The sequence below is a fragment of the Mytilus galloprovincialis genome, chromosome 1 (genome assembly GCF_965363235.1).
Source record: "Mytilus galloprovincialis chromosome 1, xbMytGall1.hap1.1, whole genome shotgun sequence".
In the NCBI taxonomy this organism is placed as follows: domain Eukaryota; kingdom Metazoa; phylum Mollusca; class Bivalvia; order Mytilida; family Mytilidae; genus Mytilus; species Mytilus galloprovincialis.
The window spans coordinates 92,744,598-92,771,651 of NC_134838.1; the positions used below are offsets into that span (position 1 = coordinate 92,744,598).

General features: G+C 33.6%; 1 protein-coding gene across 1 annotated transcript; it reads left to right on the forward strand.

The window, feature by feature from the left end:
* The first annotated feature begins 214 nt into the window (after positions 1–214).
* LOC143049801 (potassium voltage-gated channel subfamily A member 1-like) lies at positions 215–2,302 on the forward strand. Its single transcript, XM_076223572.1, has one exon. The coding sequence runs from the start codon at positions 421–423 to the stop codon at positions 1,759–1,761; it is 1,341 nt and encodes a 446-aa protein (XP_076079687.1). The 5' UTR covers positions 215–420; the 3' UTR covers positions 1,762–2,302.
* Positions 2,303–27,054: the final 24,752 nt, after the last annotated feature.

The window sequence follows — 27,054 nt, forward strand, 5'->3', positions numbered from 1 at the left end:
ATTACATTACCAATATCGGAATTACAGTCTTATAGGTATATTTAATATGTTTATCTTTGTTAATAAATTGGTCCTTTGAGAGAAGCTATACAATAACATTATTCCCTTTTTATTATTTACCATATGACCTTTACTAAATAAATAATAATGTCTTGACGAAAGCAAGTTACGTGTTACACGTGGTACACAAGTTAAATACATTAAATAGGTTAAAAGTGATAATCCAACTAGCCAAAAGTAAGGATATACATAGAGTTCACGAAATTATCGAAGTTATAGAGTGTAAACTTTAATCGTAAATGTACTGCAGTTGGATTTATTATGTGAAAGGATTAAGGCATTAATGAAAACTAAAATTAGAATGTTGTCATAACCTAGGACGTTCATTAATAGGAGCATTTCTATAATTTTTTTGGAACTATGCATGTAATAACAGCACAAAATACAAATAATGACAAACGTTTCCTTTCTGGAAATCATTATACAAGTAACCATGTTGAAGACGGCAATAGCGATAATGGATCGGACTCGGACGAAGCCTCACAAGACGACATCAACGATTTGACACATCATTTTTTGTTGGAATGTGACGAACACGTTTGTTCAAGAGATACTTGTAAACGGATTACCCTAAATGTTAGTGGCCTAAGATTTGAGACACAAGTCCGAACACTGAAACGACTGCCAGAAACATTACTTGGCAACGATGAAAAACGCAAAAAATTCTGGGATCCAAATAGAGGTGAATATTTTTTCGACAGACATCGACCTAGTTTCCCTGCTATCTTGTTCTTCTACCAAAGTGGAGGTAGGCTTGTTAGGCCTATGGAAGTTCCCACGGACGTCTTTTTAGGGGAAATACAGTTTTTCGAAATGGGGAGAAGTGTAATAAATTCGTATATGAAATCTGAAGGATTCATAACAGAGACTGAAAATCATGTCATGCCAAAAGGCAGCCTGAGTAAAACAGTATGGGAGTTTCTTGAGTATCCAGAAACATCAGTTGCTGCTAAAATCTTTGCAGGTGTTAGTGTAACATTTATTGTTCTATCTACCGTATCTTTTTGCGTTGAAACGTTACCAAAGTATAAAAATGTTGGTTGTATAAATGTCACAACGTTGGATGCCAATGGAGTACAGGTGGAAAAGTTAGTTCCTAATTTTGGCCACCCACTTTCAGTAATCGAATCTATAGTAATAGCTTGGTTTGTATTAGAACTGATACTCCGTTTCATCTTTTGTCCCTCACGTATTGCTTTTCTAAAGGATCTTATAAACTGGATTGATGTTGCAGCCATTTTTCCATACTTTGTATATCTATTTATGTATGCTGCTTCCGGGAAATGTAAAGTCGAACAAGATTCTATGGCGGTATTACGTGTTCTTCGTGTTACCAGAATTCTTAAACTGAGCAAACATTCGGAAGGACTTCGGATCTTAGGAAAAACTTTGAAAACAAGTATGAAAGAATTATTTATGTTTGTACTATTTTTAGGGATTGGAGTTATTATATTTTCCGGTGCGATGTTTTATGCAGAAGAATCTATTGAAAATACGCAATTCACAAGCATTCCTGCTACATTTTGGTGGGCAGTCGTTTCTATGACAACGGTTGGTTATGGAGACATGTATCCAGAGGGCGTTCTAGGAAAGCTTGTCGGAAGTATGACTGTGCTGATGGGACTTCTAGCAATTGCACTCCCTGTACCTGTTATTGTTACAAATTTTAATAACTTTTACCGATCTGCTAAAAACAGTTAGTTCAGCTTATTCTTACAAATGGAGAAAATATGATCCGCTAATTATTCTAGCCCTTAAATTCGTTTTAACAAAGTATTATAAGTCTTTCAAATATATTTCTGTCAAAATTCACAATCCGTCTTTCAAAAGTTAGTATTTTTATTTTTGACATTTATCTTAGGCCCACAAGATCTTAAAATTATTAACAATTGATATAAACAATCACCTTTCAAAAAAGACTTTTGCTACAGGATGTCCTATAGTGAGATGTTTATATAGATAAAACGTCTTATTTGATAAATTCCAATTTTAAGCAAATATATATTTCATAAATGTGTCCAATTATAGCCTTGTTTCAACGTTTTCAAAGGATTGATAAATTTTACTTTTTTTCGTAATTTTAGGGGTCAAATGATGACTCTTACCTCCTTCCTAGAATTTCAAATACACCTAAATTTCTATTTACATAATAGTTTTTTTTTAAATAGCTTATTGCTCAACCAGTGCTTACTTTATAAAGGCTTTCTGTAATTTCTTAATCAATAAAAGTATAACTTCTCAATTATTTTATATTCATGTAATGTGTATTCTGTTACAATAGGATTTCACATTTACAAAAACTCACGAAAGATTCATGAATACATTTTGTGTACTTATCCTTTTTCTTAATTCTTGTGTACGTTTGCAGTCTTATATCTTACAACAAAAAAGACAATTTATAGAAATAAAATATTGTTTATCATATATTGATAGTAACAAAAAAGTACATCGGAAGTCTCAATTCTTAAATTGAGACTGTAATGTAGTTATTTGTAGGATGTTTCGCTTGTTCTCCTTATGACTGTAGGTTTATTGAAATTTTACTGCAGTCATTGCGAATTGTATTCGTTTCCTCGAATCTAAAATATATCTTTACGTATCCAACATATGTTTATATTTACAATGCAATTGTCGGGATGTCATCATTTGTTTGATATGTCTTTCTGCTGTAGTCTGTTAATTATTAGTATTATTCCACCTCTATGTGCTTCAAAGGTGGTCAAGATATGGGATAAAATGTTAGTTGTTGCTACTCTTTCCTTTGACGATGAACAGAAGTAACCTACACTACAGTGGAGGAACCCGTATAACCTGTAGTAAGACCATCACCAGAATATGCCTTTTCAGCTTTGGACGCTTACTTAAGTAAATCTATTAACCATATGTTGATTCTAAAAAAAAATTAAAGAACTTCTGGATAATTTTAATTCTCGATCTTAATTAGTTCTATTAAAACTTTTATTTTCCAACCCTCTATACAACCTTTTCCCATGTGAAATTGAAAAATCTTCTAAAAGAAATAATCCACAATGTTTTTTTTACATAACAATGGTAGCATACACTATAAATTTATTACTTTGGGATACCATACGACATATTGTGTTAATAGTGAATATAAAGGTTAAACATGCTACACAGAGGAACAAGTGATCATTATGCTGGAGTTTCTTATTGTCAACATATTTGTTGAACTTGGAAGTAGACTTTTACATTAAATTATCGGCATTCCTATGGGAACGAACTGTGCGCCTCTCCTTGCCGACCTCTTCTTATCACACGAATCGGAGTTCCTTTAGCCACTTGTCCAAAACAAGACCAAAGAAGCCAGGTCATTTAATTTCACGTTCAGATATATTGATCATACTCTTTCCATTAACAGTCAAAACTTTTCTGATTGGGTTCCATTATTATATCCACCAGAACTAGAAATTAAAGAAATAACAGACACGGCTTCCTCCGCCTCATTTTTAGACTTATACGTCGAATTTGACATACACGGTCATCTCAGTAATCAGAATCTTTGACAAACGAGACGATTTTAATTTTGAAATTATCAATTTCCCCACATTACAACCAAGGATTTGTATAGTAAGACTTACTATACAAATCCTTGTTACAACCAATACCGATATACTAACTTCAACTGCATATGGGATATACATTTCCCCCCAACTTATTCGATATTCAAGATCTTGCAGCTCCTACTCAGACATTGTAAAGCGTCACCAGTGTCTAAGGAGAAAACAGTTGAACCAGAAGTATGCCAATGAGGGTCTCGTCCTTTTTCTAAAATAGTTCATGGGAAGGTACCAAGACCTTGTTGATTATTATTCTGCATCAACTTCCCAAATAATACATGATGCTCTTGAAGTATAGATTCTTGGTACTGACGTTGTTTATCATCTTAATGACGTGTTATTCTTTTTACAAGGTAAAATAGGCTAAACATATAAACAAGTGATCAGTATGCTGTAGTTTTCATTGACAACATATTTATTTAATTTGGAGGTAGGCCTTTTCTACAAGCTGCTCAGACTTTATAAAACATCACCAATTTCTGAGCAGAAAATTGGTGAACCAAGTTCTATTTATAAAAAGTTCATTGGAAGATACCCAGCCATTGAGTTGGCTTCTGAGACACATAATAACAAAAAATCATTTCATGTATATATATATATATATATATATATATATATATATATATATATATATATATATATATATATATATATATATATATATATATATATATATATACATTCTTACCCCCCCCTCCCCCCCAAAAAAAAAAGAAAAAAAAAGATTTTTGTGCAATTCTTAAAAGATTAATCATTAGATAAACACAATAGACACTTTGGCTTTGTTTATGTATATGTTTGTGATTAGATCAGTTTAAGATGATATTGATATTTAGTATGCAAATTTATTGGAATTTGCATTTCTCGTTTCCATGAAGAATATAAAGCTCCTCCCTCTCATCATGGCTCATTGACTTTGAAACTTTAACTGTGTTCACAAGTTAATGTTTCTGTTTAGGTTTATTTGAAATGAACAAATTGTGATACGTCAATGGTATTTGGTATGCAGTTGTTTTAGCATTAACACATCTCATTTCCATGGAGATTGTTAGCCATGTGCCGTCGCACATTATTTATTGACTATGAACATTTGCAAAACTTACATGTTTTTAAATCTCAACATTTGCATTATCAAAATTACAAAAAAGGCGCGAAATATCTCTGAGTTATTGTTTTTCCATTTTTGCCAAGCACTTTGTCTATATTAAAACTTTAAGGAATTTTGGTCCTCAATGCTCTTCAACTTCGTACATTATTTGGCCTTTTTAACTTTTTTGGATTCGAGCGTCACTGATGAGTCTTTTGTAGACGAAACGCGCGTCTGGCGTATATACTAAATTTAGTCCTGGTATCTATGATGAGTTTATCTATATGCTATTTTGTGTTTCTTTGTTGATACAGATATTGTTTTTATAATAATCTAGATTATATTAAAATGTTTACTGTTGTTCCCCAATTTTTGAAACTTTTACCTATTATGTCTGTTTGTTTGCTCACACATTGCTGTCAATATAATAGAATTAAACGAGACTTTCATACAAGTGAGAGGTCTAGTTAGGTATAAAAAGCAGATTTAATCCACCATTTTCTACATAACGAAATGCATGGTCCAATCAGGAATATGACAGTCGTTTTCATTCCTTAGGTGTGTTTGAGCTTTTGATTTTGCCATTTGATAAAGGACTTCCCGTTTTGAATTTCCCTTGTAATTATTTTTGTTATTTTACTTTGTACAGAATATTAAAGCATACACAACTATTGGTTCTATATATCTTAATGCTCGCTCCTCCCGTTTTAGCACATATGCTGATTTGCCGAGACGAATCGATTAGTTCTCTTATGAAATTCAGTAAGTTCCATGGACACGGACTTTTGAACGCTCTCCACAAACTGTCGAAAATTCTTGTTAACCGTAAGAAGCGGGTGTGAGCCTAAAAAAAACGTCTTCTCTAGCTTTTAATAGCTTAAGGCCTTTCCGATCTTGGTCTTTTCAACAGTGTCGGAGGTTCTGATTACTTCCAAACTATGCGAACACCATAATTTACTCTACTGCAACGTCTTTTCTCATTCCGACTTCCAAAATACCGATACTCGACGGCGATCATTTTTCGGCATTGCTATACGGCACTCAGGAAATCACTTGAAGATGAAACTAGTTAGCTTTCTCCAGCAATAAAAATACTGTGATCAGAGAACAAAATGACAGTCCAAAGTCATCTATGAAAGATACGGCGCATGTTAGACTATATTAACTTTGTATCATAGATCAAATTTATTCGTTTAGTGTATATTCGCTAGCTTTTGTTAATATGTTCTTTAATTGAGGTGAACCATTTCAATTGATATTTTAAAGTGTATATCTTCTGTTGTGATGTTATACTATTGCTTTAAGTTGGTTGAAGGCTGCTGCCTCTTTAAACGTTTCAACCACTTGCATTTGTTTGCACCTCTCCTATGTCAGAAACCTAGTGTTCAGTGGTTGTATTTTGTTGATGTGGTTTATAAGTTTCTCATTTCCCGATTTTAAGGAAATTCAAGTGGTCCGGATAGATTTTGATGTACAGAGATGATCAGATAATGTAGCTAAAATTTGATGAATATAGTTACCAAAGGTACCAGGATTATAATTTAATACGTCAGAAGCGCGTTTCGTTTACATAAAACTCATCGTTACTTTACCTCCAAATTCAGAAGTAATTTAAGAAGGTTATTGGGTAAATTATGAGACTATAGATACTATATAGAGACTGTGATAGAGGATGAGAGGAAAACTTTAGTCGCCAGATGTCTTGTGGATCCTTTTCCAGGCTAGTATTCCTGTTAGATTGGTAAACATTAACAGTTCTGTGAAGATTCGTAAAAAATATTTATTAGAAGAAATTCATCCTGTTGTTAAATATGACAATATTGTACATGAAGTTAGAAATAATTGTAACATGAAGGTATGATTTATTTTGTTTAAATCGGTAAAAGGTATTATTCAATGTGATCTGATACGATTAAACCCCCTATTACCACGGTGATTTAAAGTGTTTTAAGTTTTCTAGTTTAGACACAATTACCAATGGAGTTCAAGTCAACACCCCAAAGTTACCAGATCATTTGAAGGAATTCATATGAAGAGTTGTGTTTAATTGAGTAATTCTAAAGATGAACGTAAATTGACTGAAGTATGACCGGACTATTTGGGCAGTGCAATGAAATTAGTTTTTAAACAACATTTAGTATTTCAATTGTTTTAATGTATATTTAGGTTTTGCATTTATTTTATTATTCTAGACTTTGTCGTAAATTTAGGCATACGTGTTTTTCACGGATTATGTGTCATAATCTTGGACAAGTGTCTTAAATGCATCTACTCTATTCATTTAATTATAATTTATTATCTGTGACAGTTTGGACTATAATTTACAAATACGTGTCGGACACTAATTACTCTTTTAATCTATTGTTATTTCTAATTTGTCATCTGTTAATCTGCTTAATCCTTTAATTGCTTGTGCTTATATATATTGTTATTGTTTGTATGTTACATTACATTTAGTTTGGAGTTTGTTGTTCGGTCTCGCCGGACTGCTGAAATAAAAATTTAAGGAGCGAAATCTTCCTTCTTGATTTACATTTAGCAGGAACGCCATTTTCACCCGGCTATAGAAGCTTGAATTAACAATCAGAATGCTTTTCCTAAAAATAAAACTGATTTAGGACTAGTTCCTGCTCATTTATTGAACATATCCAATAAGACAACAGTTGAGGCGCACACCACAAAATTTTGAATGAAAAGAAGAAAAACAATTTAAGGACCAAATTGACCAATGTGTAGTCAGACCTTCCAAATCAGATTGGGCATCCGGGGTGGTTCTCGTTAGGGAATAAATACAACTCAGTATGCTGGTGTTTTGATTACAGGAACTTAAACCAGTTTTATGTACGGAACGCGTACCCACTGCCATAAATATCTATGTGCCTGGATTGTCTAGCAAACGCAGGTTTATATTCAGTCTGTGTTCTTCATTCAGTTTATTGGCAACTTCGTATGGCGGAGGAAGACAGTCATAAAAGTGCTCTTATAATACATTACGAGTTCTACGAGTATATTAAAATGCCATTTGGTCTTTACAATTCTCCTCGTACATTTCAAAGGTGTATGAAGTTGATTCTTCGAGGTCTACAGTGGGTGAACGTCCAGCTGTAAATACTTTCATACTGCTGTACCGTCATTATTTATCTGGTAAGAAATTTCTGTTACGTACTGACCGCGGCTCTCTTAAATTGTTATTTGAATTTAAGGATCCACAAGGCCAAGTTGCAAAATTGTTTTCGCAGTTTAATTTTGAAGTACAATATTTTACCAAAAATGCTTGAAGTCATCAGAAGTACTGGTTAAATTTAAATCTTTTGCATACAAGAAATTGGAGTTTTACATCAGTAAAGATTATTACCCAATGATGGGATTTGTAATCAGTTACTAGCATGTAACAAAATGGATATTAATTATTAATTTAATACCAAACCCAATCCAATAAACTTGCAGAAAAGATAGTAAACCGCAAACAAAAGGTGCAAAAATGAGAACACCATATCCGGATTTCGAGAATTAATGTCTCTTCAGTTAGGTTAGGAATCGAAACGGTATTTGGAAGGCCATATAGTTTACCTCAATTAGAATAAATTCTTGAATTTTGAAGAGTCGAAATAGGATGAACGGATCATATAAACCCGAAGGCAAATATAGTACAAACACAAACGAAAAAAATATAAACAACTCTTAAAATGAAAACATATATATTTACAGTTTATGCTGTCCGATCATATTATAATATTAAATTGTAAATAGCACATATTTATTTAAATAATATTTTGGGAACAAAGTAGACTCTCAGAAGGGTGGCATTGTTCAAAACTGACTCGAGTATTTTCATTTATGGCGAATATGCACAGTGTTAATCATTTCAACTAGTTTAATCGATTTTTCTTTAACTGACATGATAAACGAAATAAAGTGGAATTGACGTGTATTCTTGAAACTTATTTTAAAGGGATATTTTTTACCTAATTTGCATTGTTTCCTGTTGGTGCTGAAAATTCCGCCAATCTACATTTTCAACTCTTGCACTTGAGTGAAGGTTCTTTGGAAACATTAATATCTTGAATTCGTGCTTATTGTAAAATGTATATAATTATTTCTGAATTGCATGATAAGGTAATATGAAACTTAAAGATCTTATTATTGTTTTACAAAACGGTAAGCCAAGTTTAGCTTACCCAGAGCTAGGACGTTAAACCTAATCTCCTCGCCTTTTTGGAAACTTGGATTAAAAAATACTGAATAACGAATTAACTGTAATGAGTCATTGGACGTCGAGACAAACGTGTCCAAGTTGAAGTCAATATTAGAGGAAATTTACCAATGAGCACGAGAAAATCTCCGGTCATCTGCTGTATGACAGAAAAAAGATAACGACACCCGTATATCTCAAAACCAATTTTGTAAAGGCTTATTGGTTTATAAATTTATCATATTTTCAAAATTTTCAAGAAAGTATATCTGGTCCATTTGTAGGAGTAGACGTAGTACTTTATAGATAGTTATCAAAGGTACCAGGATTATAATTTAGTACGCCAGACGCGCGTTTCGTCTACACAAGACTCGTTAGTGACGCTCATATCAAAATATTTAAAAAAAACAAACGATCGCAAAGTTGAAGAGCATTGAGGATCGAAAATTCCAAAAAGTTATACCAAACACGGGTAAGGTAATTTGTGCCTGGGATAAGAAAATCCTTAGTTTTCCGAACAATTCAAAGTTTTTTAAAAGAGAAAATTTATAAAAAATGACCACATTATTGATATTCAAAGTCAACTGGGCTGGTGATACCCTCGGGGACGAAACGCCCATCAGCAGTGGCATCGACCCAGTGGTGTAAATAGTTATCAAAGGTACCATCATTATAATTTAGTACACCAGACGCGCGTCTCGTCTACATAAGACTCATCAGTGACGCTCATATCAAAATATTTAACAAGCCAAACAATCACAAAGTTGAAGAGCATTGTGGATCGAAAATTCCCAAAAAATTATACCAAATACTGCTACGGTATTCTGTGCCTGGGATAAGAAAATCCTTAGTTTTTCGAAAAATTCAAAGAAAAAATAGATACAAATCAGAGACTGTTCATCATGATAGATTGAAGAAATATAAATCTGATGATGTTCCAGCCTGGACTATTGCTGTTCAGAAAGGAATGTAAATCAAAAGTTAAGGTACATTGCTGTCAATCATTTTTCTCTTTTTTTTAAGTCTTAGTTTTATTTCAGTAAAATGTCTGAAACATACAATTGTAATTGGGCTGACAGTTTCATACATGTCCAAGACCAAACAAGATGTGGATATTGACGATATCGACAATGTCGACACGATATCAAATCGATATTGGCAAACGAATACGCCGTGACAAAACATATTGTCGATATCGACAGTTTTGGAACGATATCGAACCGATATCGACGAATGAAGATAGCATGAAAATACATACTGCCAATATCGTCGACATCAACAATAACAACACGATATCGAAAATTTCTGATATAAAAAATGTATGAACAAACTAGACGTCGATATTGTCGATATCGATAATAAGGATACTATATCGATATAGAAAATTCTAAACCTTTCCCCGATTATATATGGTATATGGATATACATTAAAGGAGAAAAAACATAATCTTAACAGAAGTGTTGACAACCCAGGATTAATTAAAAAGAAGGGCAAACCCGGTAACAAATAAGACACACAAAGACAAACAACAACATTTGACATTGAAACTCAAAACAAATGAAAAACGCAGACCCCGAAATACTTAGGCGACCATACCATAAATTCTTATTGTTTGCCACAGCCATGTCAGAAAGACATACACCTGTGCGAGAGATTCGTTTCCAAAAAGTTCTGTTATTCCAACCACTATTTCGAAATTATAAACAGCAAAGCAAATTCCAGCTGATCTATGCTTGCTAGCTGCTTGTTTACTCTTGTCAGTTTTACATTCCAAACCATCTAGATCGTCTTTAAGGTCCGTTTTATTGCTTGAATCCTGAAACATAACAGTATGTTAACATCATTTTGAATATTTGCAAAGTCAACAGATACGTTTAATCGCATCGACTCTTTGATGGTTATGTGCAGAATACATAGCAATGGGTTTCTATAATTATTTTTTAAAGGGTTATAAATGAATCAAAATATTCTTCATTTATGTATATATGTTATCACAAGGTAACAGAAAAAAGGGGGGATTACTCCATCCACTGGATTAAATTAAGAACACGTTTTTGTATTTAATTTGACATACTGTTTAATATACAATTATCTAACAATATTAGGCAATATTATACATCATTTCGCCAGTTGAACAGTAATATATTTTTCAACATTAAGTCATTTTGTTTATTACAAGAATAATAAAAATAAGTAATTGGGAACGTACCGTTGAAATCCTTACATGAAAAACCTTGTGGTCTACACAAAAATTAGATCCCTTCAATGGAGTTTTCATGCAGCCTACATTGATGTTACCGAGTTCATTCACAATAAACATCGCCAATATCATTTTCAAATATTAGCCTGGTTCCCTTCATATGACCATCGATTACCAAAGCTTCACTGCAATCTGCAAAAGAAGAAACATATGTATGTAGAACAAATATATGTTAACACTGCAAAAAGCCGTATTTGTTAAAAATATTACATTTTTAATAATAAATATGGATAAAATTGAATATTACAGACTTTACAAAATGCATGTATCATTATTAATCAAATAATGGGTTGGTTTCTGTACCTTTTTAAGGATGGTGTTTTTCCATACAATACAATGTAAAATATTTTACCCCAGAACACCCATTTATTTTTTTCATATAAAACTTAATAGTCCATGAGAGGTCATTTACCAAAATTTTAAAAGATTTTTCGATTTTCATTCTTTTGTTTCGAGACCCAAATAATAACAATGCAAATATAAGGTAAAAGTTCGAGTCAGCCTTTTCCCGCCATATTTTAAATCTAAAATATCTCGAAAAGGAGGTCCATGACCTATCAATATTTTTAGCTTATCTTTATCCTTAATTGATGCTCTACCAGCTTATAGTATCAATTTTAATTTCTTAATTTTTACCTTACCTCACCTAAGTATATCCTTAACATATATCAATTGGGATTTTCATGTCTTTAAATCGTTTTTAGACGAATATCTATACTATTAAACGAGAAGGCCTCATTTTGTGTGTCGCTTCTCTCTCCCCCACAATAAATTAATCATCAGCCCTCTGTGTCCTATAGGTACCGTGCATAGTTGCATTAGTCATTTATTTTTATGACTATTCAGTTTGGGTTATTTTGGGAGGAAAACAAAAAAAAGGCGTCCGGCTATTGATTCCGTATTCAAGCCGACTTTTAATTCAGATATGACTTCCGGTTTTAACATTGAGAACCAATCGCATGATAGATAAGATAACTAGAAAACGAATAAGCCAACCAGGGCGTTGTCAATATCGTGGCTTTTAGGTCGTAAGAACCACTACTATTAGGTGGCAGAAACCAGTTATTTTACAATAAATCTTTAGAATTTCATGGATTTATGATTTTATTTTCTTGAAAATTCATTCAAGCTTATATACAAATAAAATGTATGGTTTCAAGGAACTAAGATGTGTGCGTGCTTATGTTAATATATAGAAAACCTTTAAATTTGGGTGTCTGTCCAGCATGGAAATTTAAAAATTTATAAATGCATTGCAAATAAGGCAAAAAATGTGATGCTCTGATACCAATCTAATCCTCACCTGCAAAATCCTGCTAAAAGCCGATCAGAATTTTAGCCAAAATTCAAGAGAGAAAGGATATTCAGTGAATTAGAGCCTTGTCCGAACCTATCCTTACCATCAAAATTTCAAGATATTTTTGTTAACATAAAACTGAATTTTCCCCCCACTTTGATTGGATGCCGCCAAGTGAGGAGACCACAATTTTGACATCTGATTGGACCTATATGTGAAGGAAATCCCCAACCTGTGTATGCAACTACTTACTTGTGTAGTACAATAGCCTAGAATTTACATTCATTTATTTTTTCAGTCCACATGATGCAATTATATACCTCAATACTTAACTATAACAAAATTTCTGCGTGGGACACATGTTCTGGTACACCAAAACTGGTACCTGCCACCTTTAACTTAAGGTGGCAGAAACCAGTTATTTTACAATAAATCTTTAGAATTTCATGGATTTATGATTTTATTTTCTTGAAAATTCATTCAAGCTTATATACAAATAAAATGTATGGTTTCAAGGAACTAAGATGTGTGCGTGCTTATGTTAATATATAGAAAACCTTTAAATTTGGGTGTCTGTCCAGCATGGAAATTTAAAAATTTATAAATGCATTGCAAATAAGGCAAAAAATGTGATGCTCTGATACCAATCTAATCCTCACCTGCAAAATCCTGCTAAAAGCCGACCAGAATTTTAGCCAAAATTCAAGAGAGAAAGGATATTCAGTGAATTAGAGCCTTGTCCGAACCTATCCTTACCATCAAAATTTCAAGATATTTTTGTTAACATAAAACTGAATTTTCCCCCCACTTTGATTGGATGCCGTGAAGTGAGGAGACCACAATTTTGACATCTGATTGGACCTATATGTGAAGGAAATCCCCAACCTGTGTATGCAACTACTTACTTGTGTAGTACAATAGCCTAGAATTTACATTCATTTATTTTTTCAGTCCACATGATGCAATTATATACCTCAATACTTAACTATAACAAAATTTCTGCGTGGGACACATGTTCTGGTACACCAAAACTGGTACCTGCCACCTTTAACTTAAGGTGGCAGAAACCAGTTATTTTACAATAAATCTTTAGAATTTCATGGATTTATGATTTTATTTTCTTGAAAATTCATTCAAGCTTATATACAAATAAAATGTATGGTTTCAAGGAACTAAGATGTGTGCGTGCTTATGTTAATATATAGAAAACCTTTAAATTTGGGTGTCTGTCCAGCATCGAAATTTAAAAATTTATAAATGCATTGCAAATAAGGCAAAAAATGTGATGCTCTGATACCAATCTAATCCTCACCTGCAAAATCCTGCTAAAAGCCGACCAGAATTTTAGCCAAAATTCAAGAGAGAAAGGATATTCAGTGAATTAGAGCCTTGTCCGAACCTATCCTTACCATCAAAATTTCAAGATATTTTTGTTAACATAAAACTGAATTTTCCCCCCACTTTGACTGGATGCCGTCAAGTGAGGAGACCACAATTTTGACATCTGATTGGACCTATATGTGAAGGAAATCCCCAACCTGTGTATGCAACTACTTACTTGTGTAGTACAATAGCCTAGAATTTACATTCATTTATTTTTTCAGTCCACATGATGCAATTATATACCTCAATACTTAACTATAACAAAATTTCTGCGTGGGACACATGTTCTGGTACACCAAAACTGGTACCTGCCACCTTTAACTTAAGGTGGCAGAAACCAGTTATTTTACAATAAATCTTTAGAATTTCATGGATTTATGATTTTATTTTCTTGAAAATTCATTCAAGCTTATATACAAATAAAATGTATGGTTTCAAGGAACTAAGATGTGTGCGTGCTTATGTTAATATATAGAAAACCTTTAAATTTGGGTGTCTGTCCAGCATGGAAATTTAAAAATTTATAAATGCATTGCAAATAAGGCAAAAAATGTGATGCTCTGATACCAATCTAATCCTCACCTGCAAAATCCTGCTAAAAGCCGACCAGAATTTTAGCCAAAATTCAAGAGAGAAAGGATATTCAGTGAATTAGAGACTTGTCCGAACCTATCCTTACCATCAAAATTTCAAGATATATATTTTCATAAGTACTCAGACGGGGACAGAACAATTATTTTCGCGTTTATCTGCATGTATACAATAATTGTCATCAGTCGCGTTGATATATATCTCTATATAATATAGCAGTGATCGCCTAGTAGACATTTGCGGAAACTAGGTCTACACTTAGGATTACACCTTAGATTTACGATTACAGTTAAAAAAACAAAGGGTCATCTCAAAATGAAAAAAAAAAAAACAAAAAAAAAATAAAGATACATAGTATTAAAATGATGTTTTTCATTATGTAAATAAGTCTTTACGGCGGCAAACGAAGGCAGCGCATATGGTCACAACAGATGTTAATCGCTGTCGTGGATGTCTCTTCAAAGTCCCCATAACTTTATATTTTTTTAATTCTCCGATTGCGTGTTCAACCTTAACTCTATAATGGGTTATCAGTCTATTTAACTTTCTACATTTTCTCTGCATATTCCGGGGTTTTCTAATAATTTGCTATCTAGTATGAGCTGTCAGTACTGGATGTCTTTTTTGATAAATTTTGTCGCCCAGCAGAAAGCTCATCCGGGAAAGGAAGTTGTTGTCCAATATTTCGCATCAACATATATTGCTGAGCATCGTTTTGATGTCCAATAAATCCACATTCGACATAGCATATCCTGGCTTCGTTCGATGTAACAACTTGGGTATGAATGCAGTGATATTGTCTGTGTCCCGAATAATATTGTTCCTGTGGTTCTGTTATCGGCCTATAAATTTCAGTTGAAGTTCCGTCAATAGCCCCTAAGTAAGTCCTGCCATTCATCCAAAGAAGACCATGAATGTGACGACTATATGTTTCTTCAAAAATAGGTATACATGCATGCATTTCATCTTTAATAGTCGAAACACTAACGTCAAATATTACAGAAAGCATGTGATATGACGGATACGATCGTAACCAGATCATAAAAAGAAGTATTCTGCTTCTTGAAGAAAGCGTATGCTTTCGACCGGTTCTCTGTCTGAAAAGAACGTTCACATCGGCTACAATTTGGAGCAAAGTTTCAGGAGTTTCACCTGTTACTTCAAAGAAAGAATATCGGTTGCTTGTAAAAAAAAAACAGTTATCAACGAAATTCTTTATGTCGCTACATGTAGTACTTAAACAACAATTTGTTGAATCTCATTCTCCAGTACTATCAAAGTACCAGGATTATAATTTTGTACGCCAGACGCGCGTTTCGTCTACATAAGACATCAGTGACGCTCATATCAAAATATTTATAAAGCCAAACAAGTACAAAGTTGAAGAGCATTTAGGATCCAAAATTCCAAAAAATTGTGCCAAATACGGCTAAGGTAATCTATTCAAATAACAATTTATAAAAGTAAACCATTATAGGTCAATGTACGGCCTTCAACATATGCATACTTTAGAGTGGCATACTTAAACCATAGTTTAACACAACGACCAATATTAAATATGCTAATTATAGTTAAATATTTTGCTTGAAAACTCAATTGTTCAACATTTAAAATCATCATAAATGAGATAGCATTGGGGTTGAACGAAAGTTTGTATTTACACTTTGAGACGACCAAAGTTTAAATGGTACCTGTAAGTGTATTCGTAATTCTAATCGTAAGTGTATGCGAGTTTTCGCAAATGTCTAGTAGAAGACAGTTGAATTAGATAGTTAATAACAAATTCACTTTAATTATAGTATATGTATATTCATAGTATACAGAAACACAAAAATAATGGAATTTAACAGAAAAAAATAATAACGGACTTTGGAAGCAAGGGAGAGGGCTTAAACTGTTCAACTTAAAAAGTGCCTATGAATTTTGATACCTTTTCTGAAATTATCCATACATGAAATCTTTTACAAAAATTCTCTTTACAACAGTTTACATACTTTCAACAAAGCTCTAAATGCCTGCGATTTCGAGGGTGTGTTCTAGTAAATTTTTAATCCTGGTATCTTTTTTTTTTTACAACCACTGGGTCGATACCACTGCGGGTGTAGATTTATTTCCCCGAGGGTATCACACACCCAGTAGTCAGACTTCTGTGTTGACTTGAGTTATCATTGATATGTTCATAATTAAAAATTTACTGTAAACAAAATTTAGAATTTTCAGAAATACTGAGGCTTTTCTACCTCAGGAATAGATCACCTATTTGGCAAAACTTTTGGGAAATTTGGTTCTCAATGCTCTTCAACTTCGTACTTTATTTAGCCTTAAAAACATTTTTTGATTCGAGCGTCACTGATGAGTCTTTTCTAGATGAAACGCGCGTCTGGCGTTAATATAAATTTTTAATCCTGGTATCTATGATGAGTTTATTTAATGTATCACCGAGGGTATATTTCAAATATCGGTTTTTCAAATAAAATGTTGGTTGACCAACCATTTATCTTGAAACTCGAATCATGTTTTATTACTCATCAGAATATTTTATTTATCAGGTATCTTATATAGATTATCCCTGCCCTTATTATTAATTTGAAACGGTAAATACACAGATCTCAGCCATAATTTAGTAGTTTTTTTTAGATGTTTTTATGCCCCACCTACGATAGTAGAGGGGCATTATGTTTTCTGGTCTGTGGCTCCGTTCGTTCGTTCGTTCGTCCGTCCGTCCATTCGTTCGTCTGTGCGTCCGTTCTGGTTAAAGTTTTTGGTCAAAGTAGTTTTTGATGAAGCTGAAGTCCAATCAACTTGAAACTTAGTACACTTGTTGCTTATGATATGATCTTTCTAGTTTCAAAGCCAAATTAGACTTTTGACCCCAACTTCACGGTCCACTGAACATAGAAAATGAAAGTGGGAGTTTCAGGTTAAAAGTTTTTGGTCAAGGTAGTTTTTGATGAAGCTGAAGTCCAATCAACTTGAAACTTAGTACATATGTTCCCTATAGTATAATCTTTCTAATTTTAATGCCAAATTAGATTATTACCCAATTTCACAGTCCATGGAACATGGAAAAGGATAGTGCGAGTGTGGCATCTGTGTACTTTGGACACATTCTTGTTTCCTATATATTACAGTTACAATTCAAGTTAGATTTAGCAATACAATTGTCGGTATGATGTGTTCCTGACCACTTTTGTGTAAAACGCTCTATTAATTTGGGTAAATATTTTTCTATTTCACTTTCCACCTAGTGATTGTTCAAATAAAGGACCTGTTGCTCTCCAGGGTCTAAATTCCATTCGATCAAATTTGTACATTATTATACGAATATGCAATTACTTCAAATGTAGTCCCATTCCTTAAATCTGTGAATAACAAGAATGTGTCCATAGTACACGGATGTTTCACTTGCACTATCATTTTACATGTTCCCTGGACCGTGAAATTTGGGTCAATACTTTAATTCGGCATTAAAATTAGAAATTATCATAGTTGACATGTGTACTAAGTTTCAAGTTGATTGGACTTCAACTTCATCAAAAACTACCTTGACCAAAAACTTTAACCTGAGCTTCACACTATCTTCTTCTTTGTTCAGTGGACCATGCAATTGGGGTCAATACTTTAATTTGACATTAAAATTAGAAAGATCATATCATAGGGAACATGTGTACTAAGTTTCAAATTGATTGGACTTCAATTTCATCAAAAACTACCTCGACCAAAAACTTCAACCTGAAGCGGGACGAACGAATGGACGAACGAAGGCACAGACCAGAAAATATAATGCCCTTCTACTATCGTAGGTGGGGCATAAACAAATATCTCATAATTCTACCTTAATTAAAACCAGCTGTCACGAATGTTAAGCTCTTTTTATCTATAACGTGATTCGACCATTTTATTTTCCGCGTTACATGGATTTGCACTTAATAAGACTCAACGTTGATGATTGTTTTTTTTTTCTATATTTACAGTTACCTTTGCCGGATAATGGGTTACATATCAATTTGTGCCTGGGTTTGTACACGTTGTGCAGCGCTTCGGACTACCCTATACCTAACTACATACAATGGTGGTTCCCTAAAGAGACATACATGCAGTAGTGAGTATTTCGGTATGTTGTATATATTTTTATTAATTATTTCAAAAGCCCCTGAATCAATTTGACTGTCCCTTTGGTATCTTTCGTCCCTCTTTTGTAATAGTTTGGTTTGATTGCTATTGTTATGTTTTGGGACATCAAGAGCTGACTGTATATATATATGTTTTGAAAAGTATGCTAGATTTATTCTTGTATGAAACATGTGTACTTAATTTCAAGATGACTTCAGCTTCATCAAAAACTTTAACCTGAAGCGGGACGGACGAACGAACGGACGCACAGACCAGAAAACATAATGCCCATAAATGGGGCATGCAAATAAATTCAGAGAAAATTGTGCATATGCAAGACTTATGGTATGCAAAGAAACTATACTTTAATAGATGGAAGTAATTTTGTTTTATGACAAAATTAGAAAATTAGGATGCTGGCCGTCCATGTACATAACCATAAAATAAGACGGGGAGGATATAACTTTGTGTATACATTACAGGGGTCAGATAGGCAATCTCAGAGTACTCGGTGTGCAAAGTAATATGTTTTTGGTGTGTGGATTGGTTGATTGTCAGAATTAAAAAAAAACATAGTAGGAGGAAACGCAATGACATTACCACGTATTTTTTCAGATAGTGACTTTTTCAAATGGGCAAATGGGGTTTGGTTGTCAAAGAACCCGGAACATAGGTAAAAAAACAGCCATAAGAGTGGACACGTAAAATTGCAATCAAACGAGGGATGCATTGTTTGGATGGGTTTAGAAAAGTAGAAGACAGTAGCAGAAAAGTTAAAGACGTCTTTGGGAGATTTAAATAGACATGTTATAACATTGCCAGTCTTCTCTTCAAACTAGAATCATCGAACAAATATGGTATGGGACCATGAACATGATAAGCTTGACGTTGCAAAGTGCCAAAAAAAGTTTAAGATATGCAGCCAAACTTGCTTGCCAGCAAGCTTACAAAGAAATCAAACCGATCAAAAACAGGTTTGTTATATATCGTCTAGAAAAATACATCAAGAGAATAACTACTTAAAATAAAGTCACACACATACACAGACAATGAACAAAAACTAAAATCACAAAAATACTGAACTCAGAGGAAAATCTCATCGGAAAGTCAATAATCACATGGCAAAATCAAATGACAAAACACATAAAAAACAAACACATTCATTGATTTGCGTGTCTGACGTCAGAAAATTGTATACGTCACATATATTTGTCTTTCAATATACATTTGTATATACAAACAATTTTAAAATTCACATGGGCAATGTTAGTATACAGGTTTAAAAAATCAAAAGTATGTAAGAATTAATTTTAGAAATAGACCGAGGTTTAAAATAGTCCGAAAGTTATATAGAATTTATAAGAATCCACAAATAGTTCATTCCACTACGTGATTGCTTAATTTGACTTTTGTTGTGGTACAGAGTCACGTTATAAGAACCAAAGAAACACAAAAGGTCGCATATACAAAACACACCAGCAAAAAATGAAAGATAATACAAACACATTGACATTGTTAGTACCGAGCCACGTTAAATGGACATCACATAAAACAATCCAACAGTAAAAGTAATATTCATAATATAACAAAGACAAATGAAAGAACAACATAACACGTTGTTAAGATGATAAACAACACCAGTACGCAGAATCAATACATCAAGACCATCATGTATTATTTGTGAAGTTGATACAGAATATTTACCAACAAGGTCTTGGTACCTTCCGATGATTTTTTTTTAGAAAAAGGACGAAACGTTCTTTGACATACCCCTGGTTCATCAACTTTCTACTCAGACATTGATGACGTTTTACAAAGTCAGAGTAGGAGCTGCAAGCTCTTGGATATCGAATAAGTTGGGAAATATATATCTCATGTGCAGGTGAAGTTGGTATATTGCTACCAAGGTGGGGGAAATTTATAATTCCCAAATTAAAATCGTCTCGTTTGTCAGATTCTGGTACTGAGATGACTGTGTAAGTCAAATTCAAGATATAAGTCTAAAAATGAGGCGCAGGAAGCCGTGTCTGTTGTTTCTTTAATTTCTGGTTCGGGGGGATATATTGATGGAACCCAATCAGAAAAGTTTGGATTGTTTATGGAAGAACATCATCAATATATCGGCAAGTGTAATTAAATAATCTGGCTTCTTTGATCCTCTTGTTTTTGACAAGTGTCTGAAGGAACTCCGATTCATATGAAAATGAGAAGAGGTCGGCAAGAAGAGGCGCACAGTTTTTTCCATAGGAATGCCGACAATTTGTTGGAAAAGTCTACCTCCAAACTCAACAAAACATTGTTTCGGTTAGAACTAACATGTGTATGTTATGGACACTGGTATTGTGTTAAATTTCAAATATTTTGTCAGGCAAAACATTTAGTATCGTCCAGGCATAAAATAAAATAATAAAAAAAAGAACTAAAATAGTAGCATCGATTTATAACTCTTTGTCATAAGAGATTTAACTGTATTGATGATTAAACAATAAACACCATTATATAAATAATACATTGCTGAGAGGGTGAAAGAGCAGATTGTTACCCCGAGAAAAATTGTCAACCGCGGCGAAGCCAAGGTTGACAATGCTTTATCGAGGGGTAACAATCTGCTTTATCACCCTCTCAGCGATGTGCTATTCAATTTATTGTACTGAATGTCCTATGGTTATTGTCTTTTACAGATTAATTTTATTTCAAAACGTATACCAAACAACGTTACGGGTATTAGAAAAACAACAAAAATGAGGCAAGGTGTTTTATTTTCAAAGTTTTTATTTTGACAGTCAAATACTAAAATATTCGCCAATACACAGAACTTAAGCATTGTATTTAATTACTTGATGTAAATTCAATTCTTTGTCCTTTAAATTATCGATTTTGATTGGATCCGGACGAGAGGGTGACATTAAAAAAATTGTTACCCGCTCAGCCATGTGATAGAGTAAATTAAAACCCTCGTGTTAGCCAATCAAATTATGGAACTTTAAACATGAAGTGTAATAATACACAATATTATTCTCTGATGCTCATTTGTGATCTGTAAAAAAAAAACACAACTCATTTTATTAAGGTACACAGATGGGTCCAATGAAAACTTGTGCATGCATTAATTTAGTGTATTAATTATATACAATAGCCATCCCCTATTTTCAGGCAGAAAATCAAGTTAATTTTATATATGGAACACTAGTGTTTAAAATGATTGGGTTAACATTATATGAAAATAACAAACAATATGCACAATATCACTCTACGTCATGAGAGATATTTACAGAGGAACGGAACGGTAAGGTTTTTTTTTACATTAGCATAATATTGTTGCAGCTGAAGTGGCTACATTTAAGTTATCACAATGTAAACACAAAAACACAGTTTAAGGTATTTATCTCTTCAAGTAAGGGAACCCAAATTAGGGTTATAACAAATGTTCACAGTCAAATTCAGAACACTGATGTCAACAAGTAGGACAATATTTGGTTCAATTCATGCAGAAAAAGGAGAAATTTTAAACAGCTTTGCCATTACCATGAGAGGCATCTTGTCAAATGGATGTATATTTAGAGGGATATTTTTATGATTGTTTCTTATTGGTATATTCTAAAACACACACAAAAAAAAAAAACAGATTTAAAAAGCAAAAGGTATAAATATTACATATATATATATATATATATGGCACGAGGTTATAAGAAATGGGACATAGATAAGGGGTTTGCGCGTGCTAACAATAACAGCCGCAATGACCTGTTACAGTACAAAAAGAATAGGCGCAGCAAAATAGTTCCATTTGTTTTAACATACAATCCCGCCTTTACTAACCTTTCACGTTCGATCCGTGACAATTGGCAAAGTATTGCCAATCACCCAAAATTATCCAAAATCTTTCCCGATCCTCCTTTCTTAGCTTTTCGGAGACCAGCAAGTCTAAAAGACTTATTTGTGAAAGCTGCCGTCTCCTCTAATAAAAGCTGTTCAACTACAGGATGGTGCAAGTCATGTGGTAACAAACGATGTCTGATTTGCCAACAAATACTGAATACTCAAACATTTACTTGCCACTCCACTGGGTCTGTGTACACAATATTTTGTAATGTAACTTGCAAAACCCGTAATGTTGTATACATTCTTCAGTGTCGATGTGGCATGCAGTATGTAGGCGAGACAGAACAGCCATTCAACAAACGCATGCATGGTCATCGTAGTGACTACACCTGGAAGCCCGACCTCCCCGTAAGTCGTCATTTAAGATCACATGGGCACACCCAAGCTGATCTAAAAAAACTTACCATCACTATCACAGATCACAACGAGGATTGGTCAAAGGCCGACAGACTTGCTCGGGAAAGTTTTTGGATAAGAAAGCTCAGGACAGTTTCCCCAGAGGGCATTAATGAAAAAACATAGAAGAGTTACTCATTTTCCCTACCATCACTTATTTCCTGCCATCACTTGTGTCAAGTAACTCCGGTTTCCGTACTTGACTCTTACACTTTTCAGGAATTTTTAAATTACTAGAACACACCCGTGATATCGCGGGTCCATGACTGAATTAAAGTATATAACTATGCGCTAGCCTTATCTTAGTATTATATTAGTACTGTCATCTGATAAAGTCATGCCGATTATAAGATACAATTTTCTCTGCTTTCAAATCTTTCTGTTTGAACCCGTCGAACAGGAGCTTATCAATTATTGGTAATATTAATTATTTAGAAAGCAAAAGGTCCTGGAATGGAGTATTTTTTAATCAACAGCATTGTCCTATATTAGTTATAAATAAAGATAAATTCTTTGATTCGCTGTTTTACGTCATGCCCGCTAACAAATTGAAACTTAGTTTTAGTCCAGATTTTTAGTATTCGTATTGTTATCTTAGAAAGTCTTACGGATTAAAATACTACAATAGGTAACAATTTGACAATTTAGTAGTGTCAACCCTGTGATTATGGCCCGTGTATATAGCATATTAATCCTGAATACACCGTTTGGTGGTGCGCCTGTCAGATGCGGAAGGTACAGATAAGGTAATAGGTAACAGGTGATTATACTATTGGTATCGGTATCGGACACGACCAGGAACTTCCTAATTATTGGCAATATTAATTCCGTGGAAAACAAAAGGGCCTGGAGTGGTGTAATTTTTAATCTACACATTTGTACTATATTAGTTGTATATAAAGTTGAATTCTTTGTTTCGTCGTTTTAACGTGATGACGGCTGACAAATTGGACCTCGTAATTTTAGTATTATAGATACCAGTTTTAATAACAGTTGGCAGGGATGTGTAAATACACAGCCTAGTTCTATTACTTAACCTTAGTAAAAATTTATTACTCATTTTTCTTATCATCAAATTACTATATATTTGGGGTGTTTAAATACGCAGTCTCTGTTACAATTTTTCTACCGTTGTCATATTTTAAATATTATACCAGCTTAGATCGGTCAGGACTGTTTATTGGGACTGTATTTTCACGCGGGTGTTAAACATGTCAACTATCACAACTTTGGGAATTTAGAGTTGTGCCAGTTCAAATCGTAAATAACTATTTTTATTTTGGCATATCTTTGTAGTCTTTGCGCCGTGTTTGGAAATTTTAAAATTGTTCCAGCGTTTGCTTAAATTGGATAAATTTCAAGATTTTGATAGAGACTTCATTTGAATTGACATGATTCATTTGTCATCAAGCTGTTACCGAGGAAGGATATCTGTTATCCGAAATATCTAACATATTGTTCGTTTTATTGTGTTTTTGGTGATGTACCCTTTTAGACTTGTTTTATAATATATATATATATATATATATATATATATAAAATGACTGAATAAATAGTCAACGATCAATCTTACAGGGCGATGGATCATGTAATATGATTCTGTACACTACATAATATAATATATAACAAGTCAAAAAGGGTACAACATCACCATTAAATAACTATAAAATGAACAAATATTAGATAATTCGGATAACTGATATCCTTCTTCAATAATAACACGATGTCAAATGAATCATGTAAATATATTAAAACTGAGAAACTATTTCTAAATCTCGAAATTTATACAATTTAAGCGAACACCACAGACGCTGATACAATTTTAAAATTTCCAAACACGGCGCAAAGATTACAACGATATGCCAAATGAAAATAGTTATTTACGATGTGAACTGTCACAATTTTAAATTTCCAAAGGTTGTGACAGTTTATATGTTATAACTGCATTGAGGGCAGTCCTCAAACAAAAAAAATAAAAAATGTCTTAACCGATCCAAGTTTGAATACTATTTCAAATTTGACAACGGTAGGGCAATTGCAACATAAACTACATATTTAAGCCTCCCAAACGAATAGCAGTCTAAGAATGATTAGAAAAATAAGTTTGATCTACTGAGGTAAAATAATTGAACGTGGCTACGTACTTGTACATCCATCCCGAATGACTGCGAGTTGTATCGGTCGTGCTAATAGCTCACATTGTCTTCAGCCACTTCATCTACTAGCATCTGATATATTAAACAAGTACAACAATTCTTCATCTGATCTCTTGACTATTAATTCCAGACATGGTGCCGGAATGTCAAAGGACACATTCAAGAAATTCAATTCATTACAAACAAGAGTTATGCAACTAAATAGAGATAATGTCATCAGTTCGGAAAGTTTTGCTTTAGCTTCTTTCGATAACCTCGACGAAAAACATAGCTATGCATTAGTGGGATCTGGAAAAGACAAGTCAGGTTTCATAGTACAACTATTCAGGCTGTGATACCTAAACCAAGCAAACAGAATGAAAATCTAGACATTGCAATGCATGAACATATTGAAAAAAAAACAGACCATAGAAAAGGAATTGAAAAGGCTAGCAATAGAATCTTACCATCAGACATAATCAAATCCTTGAAAGAACCCAACAACTTATTTGGTGAACCATTTGAGGTGAAGTTTAATAATTTCAAGCTTTAAACCTGGTAGATTTTCATGAATCTGAAGTTGAAAAAACATCAAGGGAATACATTCGAGAGTATGGGTCACCTGCAGTACTTGATGATCCTGCCGATTCCAAGGAGACAGTTTTCAAAACGCTCAACATTTTGCACGACCGGTTAAAGATTGGAAAAAAACTACAATACCTAGTTGATGATGGTGATCGCAAGTCATATGATCATCTCATTAAACTGAAAGCAGAATATGGGTGTTTGTTAGACTGGGGTTAGCTATATCCAGGAGAATGGCACATTTTGAAAAAAAAAACATCTTGCCAATATTCTTAAAAAATTCTATTATGTCGGACTACGGACTAAAAGAACTAGCAGGAATCATGGTGAAAGTGTTTGTACAGATTGTACAAAGTTTAGCATTACCCACAGATTCTTTTGTCATGTATGGGAGGATTATTTTAGATTTTGAGGTCTGGAAAAGATTAGTACAAGAGAAATCTAAACTTCAAAGCTTGCTTCACAGTGTGTTCACTAATTTTAATCAGTGGAGGTTCCTTAACTGTACCGCCAGTATTACGTGTCAGTTCTCGGAGGACACATTTGTCCACACCGATGTCATGTCTTATTCGTGTTCATACATTGGAATTAGAAGCAGAAACTGATATTTAAGGAATGTATCACTTAAAAACTGGCATGCTTAGTTTATGCATTAGACAGACACAACTACCTGTGTATGATTCCTTACCACTTAGCTGATATCCCGACTTTTCTTCAATCAGTTCTTGACCATTTTGAGGCAGGATGTTTTTCCGTTTCCACCGCTGGACAAAATTATTACTGTGTGGCTTCAGAAATGGAAATTAATTATAAAACCAAGCAGGCAATAAATTCATTTTGCCCAAACAATCTCTGGCTACACTATAACACATTACTTGCCATATAATGCACATCATTAAAATAATGTCATCATAGATACCAGGACTAAATTTAGTATATACGCTAGACGCGCGTTTCGTCATCAATAGACTCATCAGTGACGCTCGAATCCAAAAAAGTTAAAAAGGCCAAATGAAGTACGATGTTTAAGAGCATTGAGGACCAAAATTCCTAAAAGTTTTGCCAAATACAGCTAAGGTAATCTATGCCTGAGGTAGAAGGCTTAGTATGTCAAAAATTCAAAAATTTGTAAACACTAAATTTATAAATATATAAACCATATCAATGACAATTCATGTTAGCACAAAAAGTGCTGACTACTGGGCTTGTGATACCCTCGGGGAAATAAATCTCCACCAGCAGTGGCATCGACCCAGTGGTTGTAAATAAACTCATCATATATACCAGGACTAAATTTAGTATATACGCCAGACGCGCGTTTCGTCCACAAAAGACTCATCAGTGACGCTCGAATCCAAAAAAGTTAAAAAGGCCAAATGAAATACGAAGTTTTAGTGCATTGAGGACCCAAATTCCTAAAAGTTTTGCCAAGTACAGCTAAGGTAATCTATGCCTGACCAGTTGTGTATATAAAAAAACTGTTTCAAAATGCAG